At 46.4% G+C, this 20836-nt stretch overlaps 2 protein-coding genes across 4 annotated transcripts; one reads left to right on the forward strand and one right to left on the reverse strand.

Annotated features, from left to right (window-relative positions):
• Nucleotides 1-5437: 5437 nt before the first annotated feature.
• NTAQ1 (N-terminal glutamine amidase 1) lies at nt 5438-16987 on the forward strand. 3 transcript variants are annotated; one of them, XM_084751006.1, is made up of 6 exons: nt 5444-5660; nt 6105-6204; nt 7754-7804; nt 10621-10769; nt 11698-11822; nt 16184-16987. In XM_084751006.1, the coding sequence occupies exons 1-6, from the start codon at nt 5572-5574 to the stop codon at nt 16291-16293; spliced, it is 624 nt and encodes a 207-aa protein (XP_084607132.1). In that variant the 5' UTR covers nt 5444-5571; the 3' UTR covers nt 16294-16987. The 3 variants fall into 3 exon arrangements, with proteins under 3 accessions (XP_084607134.1, XP_084607132.1, XP_084607133.1); XM_084751007.1 differs by having other exon boundaries at nt 5450-5660; nt 6105-6212; XM_084751008.1 differs by lacking the exons at nt 10621-10769; nt 16184-16987 and having other exon boundaries at nt 5438-5660; nt 6105-6212; nt 11698-11827.
• Nucleotides 16988-18391: 1404 nt separating this feature from the next.
• On the reverse strand, nt 18392-19182 carry LOC311579946 (enhancer of rudimentary homolog). Its single transcript, XM_084751009.1, has one exon. It carries the CDS (start codon nt 19114-19116, stop codon nt 18802-18804), a length of 315 nt encoding a protein of 104 aa, XP_084607135.1. The 5' UTR covers nt 19117-19182; the 3' UTR covers nt 18392-18801.
• Between the last annotated feature and the right edge of the window lie 1654 nt (nt 19183-20836).

A 20836-nucleotide genomic window follows, 5' to 3' on the forward strand; every position in this document is an offset into this window, starting at 1 on the left:
CGCCGCGGGCCACGCCCCCTCCGCCGCGGGCCACGCCCTCCGCACCTCCCCGAGACCGACAAACCCGAAACTCCTCCCATCTGTAGAGCGCTGAAGCCTATGCGGAAGTGAATAGGGAGTCATGCAAACGGTGACTGGAACCTAACAGGAGTTTGAGACTTCTTTCTTCCTTCTGTAGTTCCGGCTCTCCGCCTTCAGTGGAAGGACACGGAGAGAGCGGTGCAGCGTCTTGTTTGGAATTTTGGCGCGTGAATGCGGAAGGCCCCTTTGGCCACCTGCCGGCTGCTTTCTGCCGTCCAAAGCTTCAAACGCAAAAATAAATAAATAAATAAAAAATAAAAAAATTAAAAAGTCATTAACCCAAGCACTTTGCCTTGATAGGTTTGACTTTGAGGCTGAAGAGGTTTTTATTGATGAATTAATGAAAATAAACTACCGGAAAAAAAAGTTTAATGGTCTTTAAATGAGAGCTAAAAGAACTGGCAATAGCTACTAACTTGCTATAAACTATTAAGGATAATTATGACACCCAAGTTAATGGTCACTCACCTTATAAGTGATCAAATTCTTTAATGTGCTCAGATCTGTTTGTAGTCATGCTAAGTACAAATGTCATTTACAGGGACGTTAGGTGTTTAATCAAAAAGATTTCCCCTGATAAACAAACACACCAGCTGTCTCCAAAAGAAGATGAGCAGCAATGGACTCCACCTGGACCTGCTTCAAGGGTGGGAACTGACCACCTGGCAAAGAACTGCCCCATGCCTCACCCACCCACACACCAGAGTCCTGTCCAAACTGGACACAGGTTGACTGCTCCAAAGTCCTCCTCCACCTGACAGACCGGAGTCTGACAGAAGACTGAGCAGTCCTGGGTAGCAGCTGGTGGTGAAAGACTAACAACCTCTGCTGGAAACAAAGTGTTGAGATCACCCTGGAGTAGTCCAGGTGGCTGTCCGGGCAGTGGGTAAATCACTGTCATTCTTAGATAATACAGAGCCCATTTGGCAGTTTTGTTTTTTTTTTTTTAAGCCTTATAACCTTTGCAGCTTCTAACCTTTGCAGCTCTGGCCCATTTTGAGTTGAGGTGCTCTCTCTCTCTCTTCATAAACAGTTTCTGTGGCTGGCCATGGTTGTGCACATCTCTAATCCCAGTATTCAGGAGGTAGCAGCAGGCGGATCTCTCTCTGTCAGTTCAAGCCAGTCTGGTTTACAGGGCGAGTTCCAGGAAAGCCAGGGCTACAGGAGAAACCTTGTCTCAAAAAACAAAACAAAAACAAAAACCACCAAAACAAAACAAATGTGTGTTAGTTAAATAATCGGTTGGGATTACACATCTGTACCACCACACCCATTTTATGTGGTACTGACGATTAAATCAAGGGTTTCTTGCACAGTAGGTAGACTTACGCCATTCACAACGCTTAGCCTTACTCAGAGACATGAGAATTATGGTCACAATTTCAAAGTGATGCAGTTGTTTATTATATAGTGTACTGAGTCACATGATATTGTATAGTGTACTGAGTCACATGATATTGTATGGTGTACTGAGTCACATGATATTGTATAGTGTACTGAGTCACATGATATTGTATAGTGTACTGAGCCACAGGACAAAACATTAACCATGAATGTAGTTTCTAACAGCTGTGTCAGTAGGATGCCTTCCCCTCCCTTCTCCTGCAATTCAGAAGTCTCTCAGTGGTTCTCAAAGGAACTATCAGGAAGGACACAGCCGAGTCTTGAAATCTCCATGGGAGGACCATGCTTCAAATAACCATGACTTACAAGACAATGCACCAGCCAGCACCTACTAAGTGCACCACAAACTCACTCCTTGTAGCAAATCTATTTAGATAATAGCATTGTTAACTTCATTTTACAGATGTGGAAACCAAGGCCCAGGGAGTAGGGTGGTAGAGAAGTAATTTGCTCAAGGGCACATTTATTAACTGGTAGAACCTGCCAGTTGTGTTCAAAGTCTAGGCATGGTGATGTGTGCCTGGAATTCTAACAGCCAGGAGGTCCGGCAAGAAGGAAAGTCAAGGCCATCCTTGACTATACAGTATGTTCAAGGCTAATATGGGCTGCAGGAGACCCTGCATCACCACTGCCTTGGCACAGGTACTCTAAATTACTCAGGAGACTGTTGGGGAATGGTCTGATGTATTTTGATGCTAATTACTACTTGACCCACCTTTTGATTAATAAAAAACCATCCCACTTAGACAGGACAAAAAAAAAAATAGATGGGGCTTGGAGAAAAAAAAATTCTGGGGAGGACAAAAAAAAAAAAAAAAAAAAAAGGCCACCATGGGTTAGCTAAAAAAGAAAAGTGCATGGCCAACATAGATAAAAATAATTGGCCCAGATAAAAAACATTAACTAATATTTAAAATTATAAATAAAAAATAGCTTGATAGACATTATTAAAAACAAATGACATGAGATTGAGGCAGGTATCCCAGACCTGTCCCATTATAAAAGTAGTTTAGGGGATTAATGTCCACCCTGCCTTAGGTTAACTAAGGCTATTTTACTTTATTTAAGTTTTGTTTTTGGGTTTTCCAAGACAGGGTTTCTTTGTGTAACCTTGGCTGTCCTGGACTCATTTTCTTTTTCTTTTTCTTTTCTTTTTTTTTTTTTTTAGGTTTTGTTTTTCAAAAGAGGGTTTCTCTGTGTAGCTTTGGCTGTTCTGGACTCACTTTGTAGACCAGGCTGGCCTTGAAGTCACAGTGATCCGCCTGCCTCTGCCCCCCAACTGCTGGGATTAAAGGCGTGGGCCACCACACCCAGCTATTTTAAAATATAACCAGTGTCTGTGTCTTGATTGATTACTAGCTGGCCATACTGATAATACTGATAATACAGATAAATTAAAAACAATAGGAGACAATCACAGGTTAGGCAGCAGTTGAATATAGAAAGTAACTACAAAACAGAGACAGTTTCAAGTACAAGCTTGAAACTGGTTCCTATTTGTTGAGCAAGGCTCAGATCGGCTATGAGAAGGCAGATCAGTTTGCTAGTGTGACCAGTGTGGGATGATGTGCAGTTGGCTGGGCAGACAGGCAACCCCCACAACATGGTGTGTAGGAGTGTGGGTGGGGTTGGGTGGTATGTGGGGCAGATGAGGGGGAAAATGAGGAACAGCAGAGCTGATTCCCACAGTCCCTGGGGCAAGAGTGCTAGAGAGAGAGGAAAGAGGCCAGAAAGCCACTGTGTGACCCTGCCGTTCACCGACAACTGCAAGCAGGCTTCCTCAAGTTCCGTGTTTCTGTGTCCAGAGGGTTGAAGAAAAGCTAAACCTTCAAGGTCACAAAGGGATCAAATTCTGGGCCTGTGTCCCTGGCTGAGTCCGCTGGAGGTTGTGGTGATGACATAACCAGGTCTGGTCCCCTCTGGGAGCTGCAGGAGTCCTCTTCCCCTTGCAATGTTTGCATCCTTCTATTGAGAAAGCTTAGTTTCAAGCTGACATTATACGGATCCAAGAGATGTTTAATTACTTTTTTCCCCCACAGAGCCTTTATTGAAGTGAACATTCAAGTTGAAGCAATAAAGTGGTAACAGACAAAAAGACATGTTTAGCTGTTCGGATTTATGGGTTTTGGAAGGCAGCTATGTTCAGCAATATACCAGCAGCACAGGACTTGGTCGGTTTTGGGCTTCATGAGGCTGAGAGTCTGGGGGGGCTTATAGTCAATCTTGACAACTTCAGTTTTTGGGGCTGGAGACATGGCTCAGTGGAGAAGAACACAGTCTGCTCTTCTAAAGTACCCGGGTTCAATTCCCAGCATCCACATGCCAGCTTACAGCTGTCTGTAACTCCAGTTCCAAGGGACCTGAAACTTTCACACTGAAGCACATTAAAACAAACAAACAAACAAACAATACATACGTTTACTGCAAACACAGGAAGTTAGGAAATCTGAAGAGACAGTTCTTTATGTCCTTTATTCACTGTGAATAAACACGGTTCTAACAAATCGGTGTCTTTTCTTCTGCAAATAAACGATTAACATAAAATGCTATCCAGATTCTTTTAAAAATTAATTAATTAATTATTTTTACTACTTTACATCCTGTCATAGCCCCACCCACCTCTTCTCTCAGCCCCACCCCCCTCATTCTCCCCTCTTCCCTCTCTTCTATTCCTCAGAAAAGGGGAGCCCTCCTTCCATCCACCCCAGCTCATCCAGTCCCACCAGGATGAGCGTGTCCTCTTATACCCTTTGGCTGGCAAGGCAGTGCCGCCAGGGGGTATCCAGACTCTTAACGTTTGTTTTGTTTTTGTTTTTTGAGGTAGGCTGTCTCTGTGTAGCCTTGGCTGTCCTGGACTCACTTTGTACACCAGGCTGGCTTGGAACTCACAGCCATCCACCTGCCTCTGCCTCCCAAGTGCTGGGGATTACAGGAATGCGCCACCATGCCGGACCCTAATAATTTTGTTTTTGTTTTGTTTGTTCTTTTTTCTAGACAGGGTTTCTCTGTGTAGCCTTGGCTGTCCTGGACTCGTTTTGTACACCAGGCTGGCCTCGAACTCACAGAAATCTGCTGCCTCTGCCTCCCGAGTGCTGGAATTAAAGGCGTGTGCCACCACATCTGGCTAGTGATTTGTTTTGTAGCTCTGGCTGGTCTGGTACTATGTAGTCCAGCTTCGCTTTGCACTAAAAGCAATCCTCCTGACTCAGTCTCTAGTGTGCAGGGATTATAGGCGCCTGGCACCACACCTAGTTAAAACTTTTTTCCTTATTAGATCTTTCTTTTTACATATACAGATACATGTATAGATATCCAAATGAAAAGAAATAAATATAATGAGATTTGGGTGCAAGCTCTCCATTAGTCTTTCCATCTCAGTTCTGTTCAGAGTTCCCCCACCCCCCACCCCGTTTTTTGTTTTTACAGGTTTCTCTGTGTAACAAGAGTCCGGGACTCACTTTGTAGCAAGGCTGCCTCTACCTCCCCTAGAGCTGGGATTAAAGGCGTGCGCCACTGTTCCGTGCTCTCCGTTCAGAGTTCTAAAGCGAGAGCTTTCACGCTCAAGCGTCTCTTATTTCTGGTTTCACAGAGCAGGCAACCTCGGCTGGGGTTGAAGACGTATCTGAAAGCTCATACCTAACACTTCAACAACAGAAGCATCTACCAATCTGATGAGGGCAACTAGGTTCACATAACCCAGCGCAAGAACTCCAGTTTGGCGGGGGTTGGGGTGGGGTGGAAAGGAAGGAATTGGGGCCAAGGGAAGCCTCTGGAGTGTGTCCTATTCGGCCACAGGCTCCACCCACCACGCAAGACCAGGCAAGAACCACACAGTCCCAAGTGTCCTAAAAATCGCACCCCCATCACCTTCTCCACCAGCCCCGCCCCACCCCTTCTTCGGGTTCCACCCACTCCCCGGGCCCCGCCCACCCGGAATCACGCACTTTTCCACATTCCGGGCTCCGCCCTCACGCTGCACTGGGTCCCACCCACCAGGCTCTAGGCTCTTCCACCCGGAAACTGGCCTGGGGGTTCAGGGTCTGCCCCCTCCACGTGAGAGACTGCCCACGACTGCGGCTGCGGGCCATGGATGGGGACGGCCCCGCCGCCATGGCCGCGCAGTACCAGCCGGCCTGCCCCACGCGGGACGAGTGTGTCTACAGCAGCTGCTATTGGTGAGAGAGCGCGGGCGCGGACCTGGGGGTCTGCGCGTTTTCGCAAGCCGCCACCAAATGCGTCCTCCTCCGGGTCCTCCCCTGAGCGCTGCAGGCCTGCACTGCCAGGTTTTGGAGCCTGGATGAGGGGGGTAGGGGACGCATCCGTGGTCTCCTTAGCTGAGTCTAGGCAGTGGGGTGGAGTTAAGGCTTCTGGAATCCCGGCAGTGTTTTACTGGCCGAGGTCAGTCCTCAGTGGTGGGAAAGGACCCTCTGTCTGGACATGTGCACACAGTCCATGTTGGTATCAGTTTGTTGACTGTGCTAAAGCCGCCTGTTAGCCAGCTGCCAGAGGAGGGGGTTAGAGCCCTCCCCGGTGACATCAGTGTCAGTCTTTTGTTTAAATTCGAAAGGCATAGTGTGTTCACTTGTAATCATATTGGTTAACCAATCATTTTATTTTAGTGAAGAAAACATTTGGAAGCTCTGTGAATACATCCAAGCCCACAACCAGTATCCCTTGGAGGAATGTTATGCTGTCTTCATATCAAACGAGAGGAAGATGGTAAGTTGGTAAGTGATGGCAGACTGAAAATGAGGTTTAGGGTAACCTCAGAAGCTGGGTGCAGTGCGGCTGCTATACCAGTCTAAAATGTGCTCTGGAGTAACGACCTTTCAAACAATTTTTTTTTTCCCATTAGACCTGATTTAGAAGAATTTAGTCTCTTCCTAGTAGGTGATGGACTTTGTGATGGCATGTTTATGCAGATTGCGTTCCCTTCCTTCCTTGCTCTTCTGAGACAATGTCTCATATGCAGACCTTGGCTGACCTGCAACTCACTGTGTAAACCAGACGGGCCACAAATTTGGGGTGACCTCCCAAGTACTGGGATTATAGGCACCCTCCATGTACAGCCTGGAGCTTTCTTAGTTGTAAAATCAGAACTGTAGAACTCAGATTTGAAGGAAAGATTTGTCTCTGAAACATGAAGCATTAGAAGTAGCCCTTTGTCACTCAGGAGGCAGAGGCGGGCGGATCTCTGTGAGTTCGAGGCCAGCCTGGTGTGTACAAAGCGAGTCCAGGACAGCCAGGACTACTAAAAGGCAAGGTGCGGACAACCTTCTCCATTTAATTTTATCGACTGCACTTCTGTTTTGGAGACAGGTCTCATGTTACCGGAGCCCTTTAGCCTCACGTTCATTACGTAGCCGAGGCTGGAGTTACAGGCACGCACCGCCATAGCCCGCTGAATGTCTCCACTCAGTAGGCGAGGAAGGAAAGATGCACAGAGGTCCCATGACTAACTGAGTGAGAAGGCAGGACTTGACCCTGCCTGGCCTTCTGACTCCTAGGCCAGTCTGCTCTCTGGACGTCACTGCTGCACTGTCACCCTGAAGGAGGCTTAAACATAGGAAGATCTAGACTTCATTCCTTCAGATTGGTATTGCTTGCTTAGAAACATAAACATTTTTGATGTGCACATTTAGTTTAGCTAACTTACTTTTTTTTTTTTTTCTGAAATGGGGTCTCGCTGTGTAGCCCTGGTTGACCCAAACCTCACTGTGTAGACCAGGCTGGCTTCAGAGTCACAGAGAACCACCTGCCTCTGCTTTTGAGTGTTGGGATTAAATATCAGCGTGACTGAATTCTTTTTATGGGTGGGGGTTAACGTGTCTGGGTGTTTTGCTTGCATATATATGTCTGTGTGCACTGTGCCTACAGAGGCCAGAGGAAAGGATTGCCTCCCTTGGAACTGGAGTTACAGATGTCTGTTAGCTGCTGTGTGCATGCTGGGAACAAATCCTGGGTCCTTTGCAAGAGCAGCAAACACTATATACTGCTGAGTCATCTTTCCTGCTCATTTACGAATGGTTTGTTTGTCTGCATGTATACCTTCAGGCCAGAAGAGGGCATCAGATCACATTATAGATGGCTGTGAGCCACCATGTGGTTGCTGGGAATTGAACTCATGACCTCTGGAAGAGCAGTCAGTGCTCTTAACCACTGAGCCATCTCTCCAGCCCCCACGAATGGTTTATTACTCACCAGTGTACTAGTTTAGAGGAGCTAGAAGGATCTGAATGAAGACTCATGGATATCCTATATTTTGTAGGTACCTATCTGGAAACAGCAGGCGAGACCTGGGAACGGACCTGTGATCTGGGTAAGATGGCCGCCTAAGAGCCTCTGATGCGTTGTTCTTTGAGGCCTCTGAGTGACCAGTAAAACAGAACTGAAGGAGCACGAGAGAAAGGTTATGACAGTTATTAGCATTGAGAATGGATGTTATTCTGTCTGTGGTAGAAGCACTACGCACATGTATTTTTCTAACTTTTTGTTTTGGGACCTGTAATAGTTTGTATATGAAATGTCCCCTGCAGGCTTCAGTGTTTGAATTCCTTGTCCCGAGGTGGGGATGCTGTTTTGGGAGTTTGTGGAACCTTTGAGACCCGAGGCCTAAGTGTATCACTGGGAATGAGCCTTGACGCTTGTACCTGCTTCTGGTTACGGCCTGTGCTCTCTTGTCCTCTGCCTCCCAGCCGGTCTTCATGTGAGGAACGATTGCCTCATAATCCTGCTGCCATAGACACTCGCTGCCATCATTATGCCTTCCCCTAGGATTGTAGACTCTAGTCTCTAGAAGCGTGAGCCAAAATAAACATTTCTTCACTTAAGTTGTTTTTGTTTTTGGGTTTTTCGAGACAGGGTTTCTCTGTGTAGCCCTGGCTGTCCTGGACTCGCTTTGTAGACCAGGCTGGCCTTGAACTCACAGGGATCCGCCTGCCTCTGCCTCCCAAATGCTGGGATTAAAGGCGTGCACCACCACGCCTGGCTTCTTCACTTAAGTTGTTTCTGTCAGGTATGTGGTTCTAGAGCTGGAAGTTGATGACTGGGACCGAGTGACACAGGGAGTCTGGGGCAGGGTCTTTCTGTGTGGTTTTGGCTGGCCTGAGCCTTATAATTCTCCTGTCCCACCTCCCAAGTGTTGGAATTAAAGGTGTGGGTCACCATGTCTGGCTTATAGTCAGTTTTCTAAATGTCCAGCATAAGAGAACAATTTGTGGTTTCCAGTCTTATACCATGCTGCCCTAGGCGCTTTTTACATGCAGCCTATCTGCGTGTTTGATTTACCTGGAGGCTGGTAAAAGTTGTGTTAGTTTAGTGTGATTTCCAGGCCTGTTTGCACCTTCCATCTCACTGTTAGGAGTGCTGGGATTATAGATGTTCAACACCACACCCAGAGGCTTTCTACGTGAGCCTCAGGACTTGAAGTTGACTTCTGTGCCTAGTTCCTTTTCCTGCTGAGTCACCCTTGCTCTAGATTTGGTGTTTGTTTGTTTGTTTTATGATTTATTTATTTATTTAACATATACGAGTGCTCTGTCTGCATATACACCTGCCTGCCGGAGGAGCGCATCAGATGACATTATAGATGGTTGGGAGCCACCATGTGGTTGCTGGGAATGGAACTCAGGACCTCTGGAAGGGCAGGTGGTATTCTTAACTGCTGAGCCATCTCTCCAGTCCAAGATTTAGTGTACTTAATTAATTCCTAGGTAAATGTGACTAGCAGTCGAGAAGCAGGGTTGCAGTGGTGGAGGAGAATGCAAAGAGCATCAAGCCAGGGGAGGGAGCGGGGCTATTAGTGGGCAACGGCTCTTAGCTCATCTGCTTGGAGGACTCCATTTCTGCTTTCCTTAGCTGGAGTTGGAGCTGAAGGGGGCATTCACTGTACAGCGTTCCTTGTGTTGATTATTGATCCTAACTCCTAGGGGAAAGCGTTAGCACGCCCAGGAAACGGAGATGCTGGAAGAACGTCAGGTGCTGTTAGCATGATTTCAGACCAAACAGTTATTTCTGCACTTTTTTCCCCCGGGAGCACTTTTCCCTGGGTTTGAAGCACCAGCCTGTATACTTGTCCCTTGAGAATTCTGTTTCCTTCTAGCCATCAGCTGGCGCTGGCGGTGCTGTGTGTCTGAGAATGAGAGGAAAAGGTGACATCCATTCTGTAACCAGGTTGGGCTGTGGGAGCTGTCTTTATCTTTCATTAATGGCTGCAGATAAGAGCTCGGCGTGTGTGTGTGTGTGTGTGTGTGTGTGTGTGTGTGTGTGTGTGTGTGTGTGTGCGCTGTTTGTTTGTTTTTGTTTTTGGTTTAATTTAATTAGAAAAATAATAAAAATTAGAAATGAGCGGCCTTCTTCATACTAACCTCAGGAAGACCCCAGTGTTAGCAGTTTGGAGGGTCTCTCACTATAGCTAACACACGAAATGGGTCACCGTAGAGGAAGATTTACTTTGTGCTCCGTTTCTGGTTTCATCCCCGATTGCTCGGCTCTGTGCATTTGTGCCTGTAGTGAGGCAGGAGCATGTGGTGGGGCCGAGCTGTTTGTCTCATGGTCAAGGAGAGGAAGAAGAGGAAGGAGCTGGCCTCCCTGTATCTCCTTCAAGGGTATGCCCCAGTGACCAGAGGACTTTCCACGAGGCTTCACTGTTTGGCTTTTAAGATCTCAGTATGTAGTTCTGGGTGGCCTGGAACTCACAGAAACCCACCTGCCTCTGCCTCCCGAGTGCCGGGATTAAAGTGTGTGTCACCCCATCATCCGTCCTGGTTTCCTCTCTCGAAGCTTCCGCTACCTCCCCTAGTGCCACTCTAATAAGTCAGCCTTTAAGGCATTGGTTTTTGGGGGACAATGAAGACCAAAGTGTAAAAGATATCTTTGTAGGCTCTGCTTTCAGATGTATGGATGCATATGTGCCTCTGAGTGCACATGGGCGTCTTTACAGTACAGTACAGAATACGTGTACGTCCTGCAGTTGGGTCTTCTGTTCAACTATAGAACACGGGACGTGACATAATGGTGGCTTGTTTTGCTTTGCTGTGACGGGGAGGGTGGTAAGAGCCTGCCGATGCCAGTGCTGGCACACTGACCCTGTGCTGCTGTGCTCACTGGGTTAACCTCAGCGATTGTTATTCCTAGGATTACCATGTCGTTCTGCTACATGTGTCAAGTGAAGGACAGAGCTTCATTTATGACCTTGACACTATCTTGCCATTTCCCTGCCCTTTCGACACTTACGTAGAAGATGCCCTTAAGTCTGATGCTGACATTCATCCACAGTTTAGGAGGTGAGGCCACTCAGTGCCCAGTCGCTGGCTTTCTGAAGTGAGGCATGCTGATTTCCGAGAACGTCCTCTCGCCCTTTCTGCTTCTCTCCCTCCCTCCCTCCCTTCCTCTCCTTTTCTCAGTCTTTTCCTTTGTTCTCTCCTCCCTTCTCCTCTCCTCTTTTTTTTTTGTCTCTATCCTCCTATGTCTGCATTATTGGTATGCTTGTTGTACGAGACCCCAAGAGCATCTTTCTTTTTTTTTTTTTTTAAGATTTTTAAAAATTAATTTATTCATATTACATCTCAATCCCCAAGAACATCTTAAAGCTTTAAAGGTTCCTCATATAATAGGTTGGTGGTGTTATAGACATTAGCTTGATGAGGGCCAGCCAAGCCTGAGGACCTGAGTTCTATCCCTAGGAGCCACATGGTGGAAGGAGAGAAGTTATGTCTGTAGATAATCTCTAACCCAATACGCACGCGCGCACACACACACACACACACACACACACACACACACACACACACACACACACACCCAAATAAGTTTGTTAAAAAAGTGAGTGTGATGGAGTTCCACCACTTTCTTTCAGATGTATTGAGGATTTTAATCTTGTTTGCTGGTATGTAGCTAGAGCGTGGCTAATGTCAAATTCTCAACGCCACAACAAAAAGTCTACCGTTTGCCCCTGGTGTGCAGTTGAGTAAATAAAAACAACTGGGTACATTCACTCCCTCTACTTTCATAGCTTTGGGTTTCAATCATTTCCTGCAGCTGTTTAATAGGTAATTTGCCATGTACACATGTGTACACATGTGTGCATTGGTCTCGGTACAAAGGCGCATGAGTCGTCTCGTGCATATCACAGGAAAGCGTCCATTATAGAAGTGCGTTACAATGCCGCCTGTGATGACTCCCCGATAGACGTGTGTGTTGATGTATCTGCAGGAAATTCAGAGTGGTTCGTGCCGATTGCTACTTGAAGAACTTTGCTTCTGACCGGTCTCACATGAAAGATTCCAGCGGGAACTGGAAAGAGCCTCCTCCAGAGTACCCCTGCATTGAGACTGGAGGTGAGCCACACATGTCTTCCCAAAGACTTCAGACCAGCCTTTCCCTTAGTCCGTTTGTTTGTTGTTGTTGTTGTTGTTGTTGTTGTTGTTTTTTGAGACAAGGTTTCTCTGTGTAGCCCTGGCTGTCCTAGAACTGGCTCTGTAGACCAGGCAGGCTGGCCTTGAACTCACAGAGATCCACCTGCCTCTGCCTCTGCCTCTGCCTCTGCCCCTGCCTCCTGAGTGCTGGGATTACAGGCTTGCACCACCACCACCTGGCTTCCCTTAGTCATTTTTCGCATCAGCTCCAATGAGTTGTGAGGATAAGTGAGGACATCAGTTCTCCGTGCTTCCTAGATTTCAGAAGTTGAGGCCCAGAGAACAGGACTGGAAGGCAGAAGCACTCCTGAGGAGAATGAGTCCTGGGGAACAGAAGCCAGGACAGTAGCAGGCGGCTCGATGGTTGGATACGTCTGCTGGGATTCTGGCATCCCACCTGTGTGTCACAGAACAGTGATATCAGTAGCTCATCGCCCTGGTGGGGCTTCCTGCTCTGGTAAAAGAAACCCCAGTGCACCTTCCGATTTGTAAAATGGCATTTTAGTAGCTTTGCAATAAAGCCTGCGTTAAGAGGGTTTCATCAGCACACCACTCACTTCCTTTCTAGGCAGCAGTCCAGTTGAGGGTGCTTGAGAGTCAATATAGCAGGGTTTTCACCCTTTTACTGTTGCTCGGCATTCACATGCTTTTGAAACATTATCTGTGATTGCAAGTCGTTCACAACAGTCCAATTATGGAACGGCTATGGACGGGTGAGATCATCCCATCATATGGCTAATGCAGGCTACAGGAGAGTGGCCTGCAGGCTGTGCAGGGCTCCGCAGAAACAGGCCAGGGGTGTCACTAACGCTTTGAGGAAGAAAGCAGAAAATTCCTAACATATTTGAAGGGTGCCGATTGGGTTTTGGGTGTCTCTGCGAGAAGCTTTGTAATGAGAAATGACAATAAAACGGTGTGCTTGCTTACTCATACCCCGTCCTGCTTCCCAGCTCTCCCATTAGAACTATGAAAAAGGAATTTTAAAAAAAGGTTTATTTATTTATTATTATATACACAGTGCTCTGCCTGCATATACACCTGCAGGCCAGAAGAGTGCATCAGATCACATTATAGATGGTTGTGAGCCACCATGTGGGTGTTGGGAACTCAGGACCTCTGGAAGAGCAGTTAGTGCTCTTAACCTCTGAGCCATCTCTCCAGCCCCCAAATTTATTTATTTATTTATTTATTTATTTATTTTTTGTTTTTTTGAGACAGGATTTCTCTGTGTTAGCCTTGACTGTCCTGGACTTGCTTTGTAGACCACGCTGGCCTCGAACTCACATCAATCCACCTGCCTCTACCTCCTAAGTGCTGGGATTAAAGGCCTGCGCCCCCACGCCTGGCCGTTAGAACTATGAAAGCGTTGTTAGGAGAAGGTGTTCTGGTTTACCTCATCGTCTCGGGTGACTGGCTACCCAGCTTGGGCCCAGAGTTCTTTTGGTTTTGCTTTGTGAGACAGGGCTTCTCCGTGTAGCCCTGGCTGTCCTGGAACTCGCTCTCTGTAGACCAGGCTCTACAGAGATCCGTGCACCTCTGCTTCCCAAGTGCCTGAACTGAGTTTGGATCTTCAACACCCACACAGAAGCCAGGCGTGATGTGCATCTTTAATCCTAACACTGGAGGGGTGGCTCCCTGGGGCTGGCTAGCCTGGTTGGGCCTTCGATGGCCAGGCTCAATGAGAAACCTTCTCTTTGAAAATAAGATGGAGAGCGACCAATGAAGGCACCTGATGCTGACCTCTGGTTTTCCTGTGTATGAACTCCTTTGGTACATTCACTCAAACACACAGATACACACACACGGACACACACACACGGGCACCTGATGTTGACCTCTGGTTTTCATGTGTGTGAAGTCCTATATGGTACAATCACGCACACACACAGATACACATAGACACATATATAGACACCTGATGTTGACCTCTGGTTTTCATGTGTGTGAACTCCTATGGTACATACACACACACACACACACACACACACACACACACACACACAGACACACACAAATAGTCCTGCAAATATTGTTTTGAGCTGGGCTTGGTGGTGCACACCTGTAGTCCCAAATACTCAGAGAGGCAGAGGCAGCTGGATCTCTGTGAGTTCGAGGATGGCCTGGTTTACAGAGTGAGTCCAGGTTAGCCAAGGATACACAGAGAAACCCTGTCTTGGGAAATTTTTTTTTTTTTAAATTCAGGTAGTTTTAGTTTTTTGAAATTAAAATATGATTTACATTGTTTTCTCCCTTTTATTTATCTTTAAATTTTTATTTTTAGATTTATTTATTTTATTTTGTATATATGAATATTTATTTGCGTGTATTATCTGTGCACTAAATTGTGCCTGGAGAGGTCATTGGTCTCTTGAAATTGGAGTTGAGAAGGCACCATGTGGGTGCTGAGACTCAAACCTGTGTCCTCTGCAAGACGAAGTACTTGTAACTGCTGAGCCATCTTTCCAGTTCCTTCTTGTTGTTACTTATTTTAGATAGGCTCTCAGGCAGTGGTGGCACAGGCCTTTAATCCCAGCACTTGGAGGCAGAGGCAGACAGATCTCTGAATATGAGGCCAGCCTGGTCTACAATAAGTTCCAGGACAGCCAGGGCTACATAGAGAAACCTTGTCTCAAAAAAAAACAAAAACAAAAAAACCCAAAAAAACCAACAACAACAACAAAATTGACTCATTAGACAGGATCTCACTGTGTAGTCCTTGCTGGCCTGGAGCTCACTTTGTAGACCAGGCTAGTCTTAAATTCCTAGATATCTGCCTGCCTCTTCTTCCCCAGTGCTGGGATTAAAGGTGTGTGCCACAATGTCTGGCTCTTTAAAAAAAATTAAAAGAAGGAAAGATTTGTTTTTGCCTTACGCATGAGTGCTTGCTTGCATGTATGTGTCCTCAAGAGGCCAGAAGAGGGCGTCAGATCCCCTGGAACTGGGGTTATAGATGGCTGTGAGCTGCCATGGGGGTGCTGGGAACTGGACATGGGTCCCCTGCAGTGGCAGCCAGTCTTCCTAGTCCTTGAGCCATCTCTCCTGCTCCCTGTAAGAGTTTTCTTTTTCTTTCTTTTTTTTTTAAACATACACATTACTTACCCAGCTCTTTCCTTGCTGTTTATTAGCTTGGGAATAGGAGTAGGAATAGGAGTGACAGCTTGTAGTTTGCTGACTGTGTCCTTGCTGTCCCCCTGAATTTCCTGTAAGTTGCCCATTACGCCTGGAAATTGACGGCTTAATTATGCATGCACCCTTTATATAACCTTTCATTTTTAAATAATTTTAGGCTTTTTAGAAAATTTGTTAAGTAGGACAGAGTTCTTACATAACCCTCCCTCAGATTCCCTTGGTGATGTCTTCTTTCTTTAAGATGTATTTATTTTCAATCTATTTAATGCATATGGGAGTTTTGCCTGCATGTATGTCGGTAGGCCATGTGTGTCCAGTGTCCAGTGTCCAGTCAGAAGAGGGCATCGGATCTCCTGGATCTGGAGTTACAGATGGTTGTGGGTGTTGGGAATTGAACCCAGGACCTCTGAAAGAGCAACTAGTACTCTTAACTGCTGGGCCATCTCTCTATCTCCTTGGTGTTAGCCATAGCATATAACCATAGCGAAGTCACCAAAAGAGAAAGAAGAGAGCAATGCAAAAACACTGCTGTGTTATATAAAAATATCAAATGACACTACCATTAAGTCTTTCAGGGCTTTTCATTCATTTCTTATTTCTAAGTCACGGGTATGACATTTAGCTGTCATGTCTTTTTCATCTCCCTAGTCTATGACAGTCCTCTCTCTCTCTCTCTCTCTCTCTCTCTCTCTCTCTCTCTCTCTCTCTCCTTGTACAACCTTTATATTCTAAAGGCTATTGGCCATTACCCACTGGAGCATCCCTCCGTAGGCTGATGGGTGATGCTGTCTCTAGAAGAGATGGCTGTGGGTATGAGGCAAGAGCACTGCAGATGTTATCTTGAACTCTTGTTCATGTGAATGCGTTCCTCATCTCTTTGATTTCTGGGCTGTTTTTTGTTTTGTCTTGTTTTTTGGTTGTTGTTGCTGTTTGTTTTGTTTTTGGAGACAGGGTTTCTCTGTGTCTCCATGTTGGCTGTCCTGGACTCGCTTTGTAGACGAGGCTGGCCTCGAACCCACGAGAGATCCGCCCCCCCCCTGCCTCTGCCTCCCTGGTGCTGGGATTAAAGGTGTGCGCCACCACGCCCGGCAAGATATCTGGGTTCTTCTGTTGGAATTTGTTTCAGCAGCCATTTCTTCCGTGTTCTTTTCTAGACTCCACAATGAACCTGAGCGACTTCATCAGCATGGACCCTGAGGTGGGATGGGGAGCCGTCTACACACTGTCTACGTTTGTCCACAGGTTCAGCAGTAAAAGCCACTGAGCCTGACGCTAGCTCCTGTGGGACAGGAGGCGCCGTAGGGTGTGGGCGAGCCATGCTTCCCTTTATAGAGCAGCGTGCTGCAGGCAGCTTAGAGGTATGCTTTCCTCATTAGATCTGATTGGAAACATTAATGAGAACAAACAGAAGTGAGTGAGCAAGCCCTCCTCTCTTTTTTTTTTTTTTTAGCTTGGTGGATTTACCCCAGGGTTTTGTCTACCAACTCTAAATCAGTTAGCCCCCAGCCTCAGACGTAGCCACACAAGTAAAATAAACGCTTTTCCTATTGATAGGCCACACATGGTATATAGCTGCTAAGATAGTCCCGTGGCTTGCTTATTTGTTTGGACATACGGTGACCTAGGCCAGCAATTGCTTTTGTTACACCAGAAGTGTGGACTTGGAAGCCAGCTCCTTTTGGCTGCCCTCCCCGCTTCCTGTGTGGCTAGACTCTAAAGCCCTTGGACACAGGCTTGTGGCCCGAGGCTCTAAGAATCTGTTGCCCATTAGAGGTCCCTGTGAAATGTTCCTAGAGACAGCTTTGCTGCTTGGAAAAAGGACACTGTTGTGAGCTGAATCAGCTATAAGTATTAGTCTTTTTGGACTACAGTATTTTAAAACACTGCAGCTATCTTGTCTTGAGTGTTAGTTGGCCCACTTACGTGCACAGTTTTAAATAAAACTGACTTAAAATTAATTTTGTGTTAGAAGAGTTAGAAGCTTTCTTTTTTTCGGAGGTGGAGTTGGGCAGTGTTGATGACTGAATCCGGGGCCACATTGAATATGTGGCAAGGACTGTACCACTGCGGTACCCTCGTGTCATTCTTTTTGTATGTGTGTCCGTGTGTGTGTGTGTGTGTGTGTGTGTGTGTGTGTGTGTGTGTGGTATAGACCGGTTGATGCTGAGTTTCTTCCTCAATGACTGTCCACCTTATCTGGGGGGACAGGGTCCCACTGAACCTAGAGCTCACTGGTTGTGTTAACTGACTGCTCAGTAAGCCCCAGGACTTCTCTTGTCCCTGTCTTCTCAGCATGGGGATCGTAGGCACATGTTGCCTTGCTTAGCTTTATGTATGTGTTGGGGTTTCAACTCAGGTCCTCATACTGGTGGCAAGCACTTTCCCAACAGCCATCTTCCCTTGTCCCCTTTATGTCACACTTGATCAGAAATAACTAAGAATGTCTCAGTCGTAGGTGAAAACCATCTCTTTAAAATGTATTTAGCACACCTGCCTTCTTGAAGATGCCTTAGAAATTTGGCTTTAGTCGTACAAGTTTACATACAGATGGTGCATGAAAGATGCGTATAGCTATGAAATCGCTTGTTTGTGGTTCTGCAGTAAAACTTAAAACAACAACAACAACAACAACAAAATAAATTGAGACAATCTTTCTGTGGGCCATAAGCTGGCCTCTATTGCCTGTGTGGTCTGGGCTGGTCTTGAACTCCTGGCAGTCCTGCTGCTCTGGCATCCTGAGTGCTGGGATTCTAAGCCTGCTCCACCACACTGCACTCAGTGAGTAACTTCCTAGTGTCTGAGCTTCTGTTCTTAGATCCAGTTTCTACTTAAGCAGTTTTTCATTTGACAGGAGTCCTCTGCCGTGGGATTTATTCTGGGTCTTCTCAGGTTAGGAAATGTCACTTCCCTGTCGGGTCCATGCATTTGGGATGACTCTGGTAGAGAGCTGTTGAACTCTTGTGTAAGGACAGGGAAGGGGCTGGAGAGATGGTCTCAGTGGTTAAGAGCACTGGCTGCTTTTCCAGAGGACTCAGGTTCAATTCCCAGCACCCACATGGCAACTCACAACTGTCTGAAACTCCAGTTCCAGGGGATCTGACACCCTCACACCAATGCACAGAAAATAAAATTATTTAAAACAAAAAACCAGGGAACTGCCTTTTTCATTGTGTGTGAGAGTGGGTACATGTGTAAATGTGGAGACCAGAAGTCAACTTTTGGTGTCATTCGTCAGTAATTGTCTACCATATTTTTTTGAGACAGCGTCTCTCACTGGGATGTGGGATTAGCTGTCTAATTCTGCTAGCCTGGCTACCCAGCAGGCCCCAAGGTCTTTCTGTCTCTGCTTCCCTAGGTTAGTATTTTTTTTTTTAACAGAACCTTTCTTTATTTTTCACTAAGACTTTCCCAGAGGACAAAACTAACCTTGTCACCACCCCACCCCCAGAAGGGTTAGTGCACGCACTGCTATAAAACAGGTATGAATAGTTTCAAGGACCTGAACCAACCTTAAATGGCAAAAACACTTCCTATTTGAATTATCATAAAAATGTTTAAGTTAAAAAAAAAAAAAAGAAAGAAAAAGAAAAGGAGCAAAGGGGCCATGGAGGGTTTCAGAATAAAAATATCATTCACGTTTCATGTCACACATTCGATCTTGGCTCTAGTGTAACAAAATGGAAACAGGATCACTATCATACAAAATATTCACTACAGCACACTGTATGCACCTGTTCCAAGCCCAACCCAGCCCCGAATGCCTCCAATTCAATTACTTCCCGGCCTGTTGGGCCTGTCGACGGAGGAGCACGTAGATCTTCTCTTTGATCCAGTCTTTGTTATAAGGCTGGTACGTCTGTGTATCAGCTCGGTAAACAAGACAGCTGAGATCTGCCAGATCATCAATAAAATCAAACAACTGACTGATACCATATGTGATGGAGGGGCTGTTGGGATTCCTTCTCTTCAGATGTTCTTCATACATTTTGCAAACACCTTCCATGCACTCATTCACAGACTCGTAGTCAGCATAAGTCCTGCCTTCTGGCCTCTTGGTAGGCTGTACCAGCAAAATAGTGTGAGACATCGCGCCAACCGCTTTGCTGCAGCCGCCGCTAACACCGCTACCGCCTCCCTAGGTTAGTATTACAAATGGATCCTGACTTTTAACATTTTAATTTATGATCTGGAGAGATGGCCGTTACCAGTTGATAATGTGTTGTTCTCGAAGAGGATCTGAGTTTCATTCCCAGCACCCCCATCAGGCAGCCCACAGCTGCCTGTAACTCCAGCTCCAACGGATACTGATCTCCAACCTAATGTGCGCACACACGCACACACACAGGCACTTATGTGCACACACATACACAGGCATACACACATGTAGGCACACACACACACAGGCACTTATGTGCACACACACATACACAGGCATACATACATGTAGGCACACACACAGGCACTTGGTGCACACACACACACACACACACACACACACAGACAGACACATGCCGGCCTGCACACATAAATATATGATCAAAAAATGTTTTTCAGCTGCCAGAGAGATGGCTCAGCAGTTAAGAGCACTGGCTCTTTCTGGGTTCAATTCCCAGCACCCACATGGCAGCTCACAGCTGCCTGTAACTCCAGTTCTAGGGTTTCTAGACTGGTAGCATGTGACAAATAACTTTTGCATGTACACCTGCAGGCCAGAAGAGGGCACCAGATCTCATTATAGATGGCTGTGAGCCACCACGTGGTTGCTGGGAATTGAACTCAGGACCTCAGGAAGAACAGCTAGTGCTCTTAACCTCTGAGCCATTACTCCAGCCCTGATTTACTTACTTTCATTCTGCCAGTCTTGGTAAGCATCTAAGTCCAGTCCCTGGTCAGAAACGTGGATGTAAAGTCTCTTGTCTTGTGTCTCATACTGTAACTAGGTGCTCATGCGCACACTGCTTTTCTCCTTTTCCTTGAAGCTAACGGTCCAGCCCAGTGCTGGAGGTGAGCTGCTTCTCCCCCATCTCAGACTACGAGAGGATGGCCTTGCCATGAGCTACAGCAGGTGTCTCATGGAGCCTGGCTTTTAATAATAACTTTGTTATTATCAGGGGAGGGGTGCCAGCAACATTTCACTTAGAGTCAAACCCTGAGGTTTCCATAGGGACCTGAGGATGCTAATTCGTTCCTACTGTGCTGCCACATGTCTTTCCTGCTCCCAAGGATGATCAATGACTCACTCTCCATTCAAGACCCATGAGGTGCAGCGCTTCATTCAAACTCTTTGGGGCCACATGCTGAGATCTTGTCCCTGTACTCAGACTACAAGCAAGGGAGAAAAAAAAAATCAGACATCAGTGATAGCTCTCCATTACTGCTTGTTATTAGCTAGTCTGGGAAACCTCGTGATCTCCCTGGCTGCCCCACCCCATAAAAGTTGTTTTGAAGTTCAAATGAGATTGTATAGGAGGGGAGAGGAAGAAGAAAGAGACACTGGTTTATATTTTGAAAGGCAATTTTATTTTTGTCTCTTGTGTATTTGTACTTGTGGTATATGTACATGTGGGTATACGTGTGTGTGTATGTGAGTGTGTGTAGTTGTGTGTGTGTGTGTGAAGGTCTAAAGTTGATGCAGAATGTTTTCTTTGAATGCTCTACTTTACTTATTTAAGCAGGATCTCTTATTGAACCCAATTCTTGTCAATTCTGGCTAGTCTAGCTAGCCGGTTTGCCCCAGAATTCCCCACCTCAGCCTCCCTGGTGCTGGTCTTACAGGTAGCTGCTGCACCTGCCCAGCTTTCAGGTAG

This window comes from Acomys minous (genome assembly GCF_964271855.1).
Source record: "Acomys minous genome assembly, chromosome: 12".
Lineage (NCBI taxonomy): Eukaryota > Metazoa > Chordata > Mammalia > Rodentia > Muridae > Acomys > Acomys minous.

Excerpts from the sequence above, each read along its gene's own strand:
- NTAQ1 (XM_084751006.1), top strand. The coding sequence starts at position 5,572 with ATGGATGGGGACGGCCCCGCCGCCATGGCCGCGCAGTACCAGCCGGCC. Across the intron at positions 5,661-6,104 it reads GTCTACAGCAGCTGCTATTG|TGAAGAAAACATTTGGAAGC; the intron begins GTGAGAGAGCGC and ends ATTTTATTTTAG. Across the intron at positions 6,205-7,753 it reads TATCAAACGAGAGGAAGATG|GTACCTATCTGGAAACAGCA; the intron begins GTAAGTTGGTAA and ends TATATTTTGTAG.
- LOC311579946 (XM_084751009.1), bottom strand. The coding sequence starts at position 19,116 with ATGTCTCACACTATTTTGCTGGTACAGCCTACCAAGAGGCCAGAAGGC.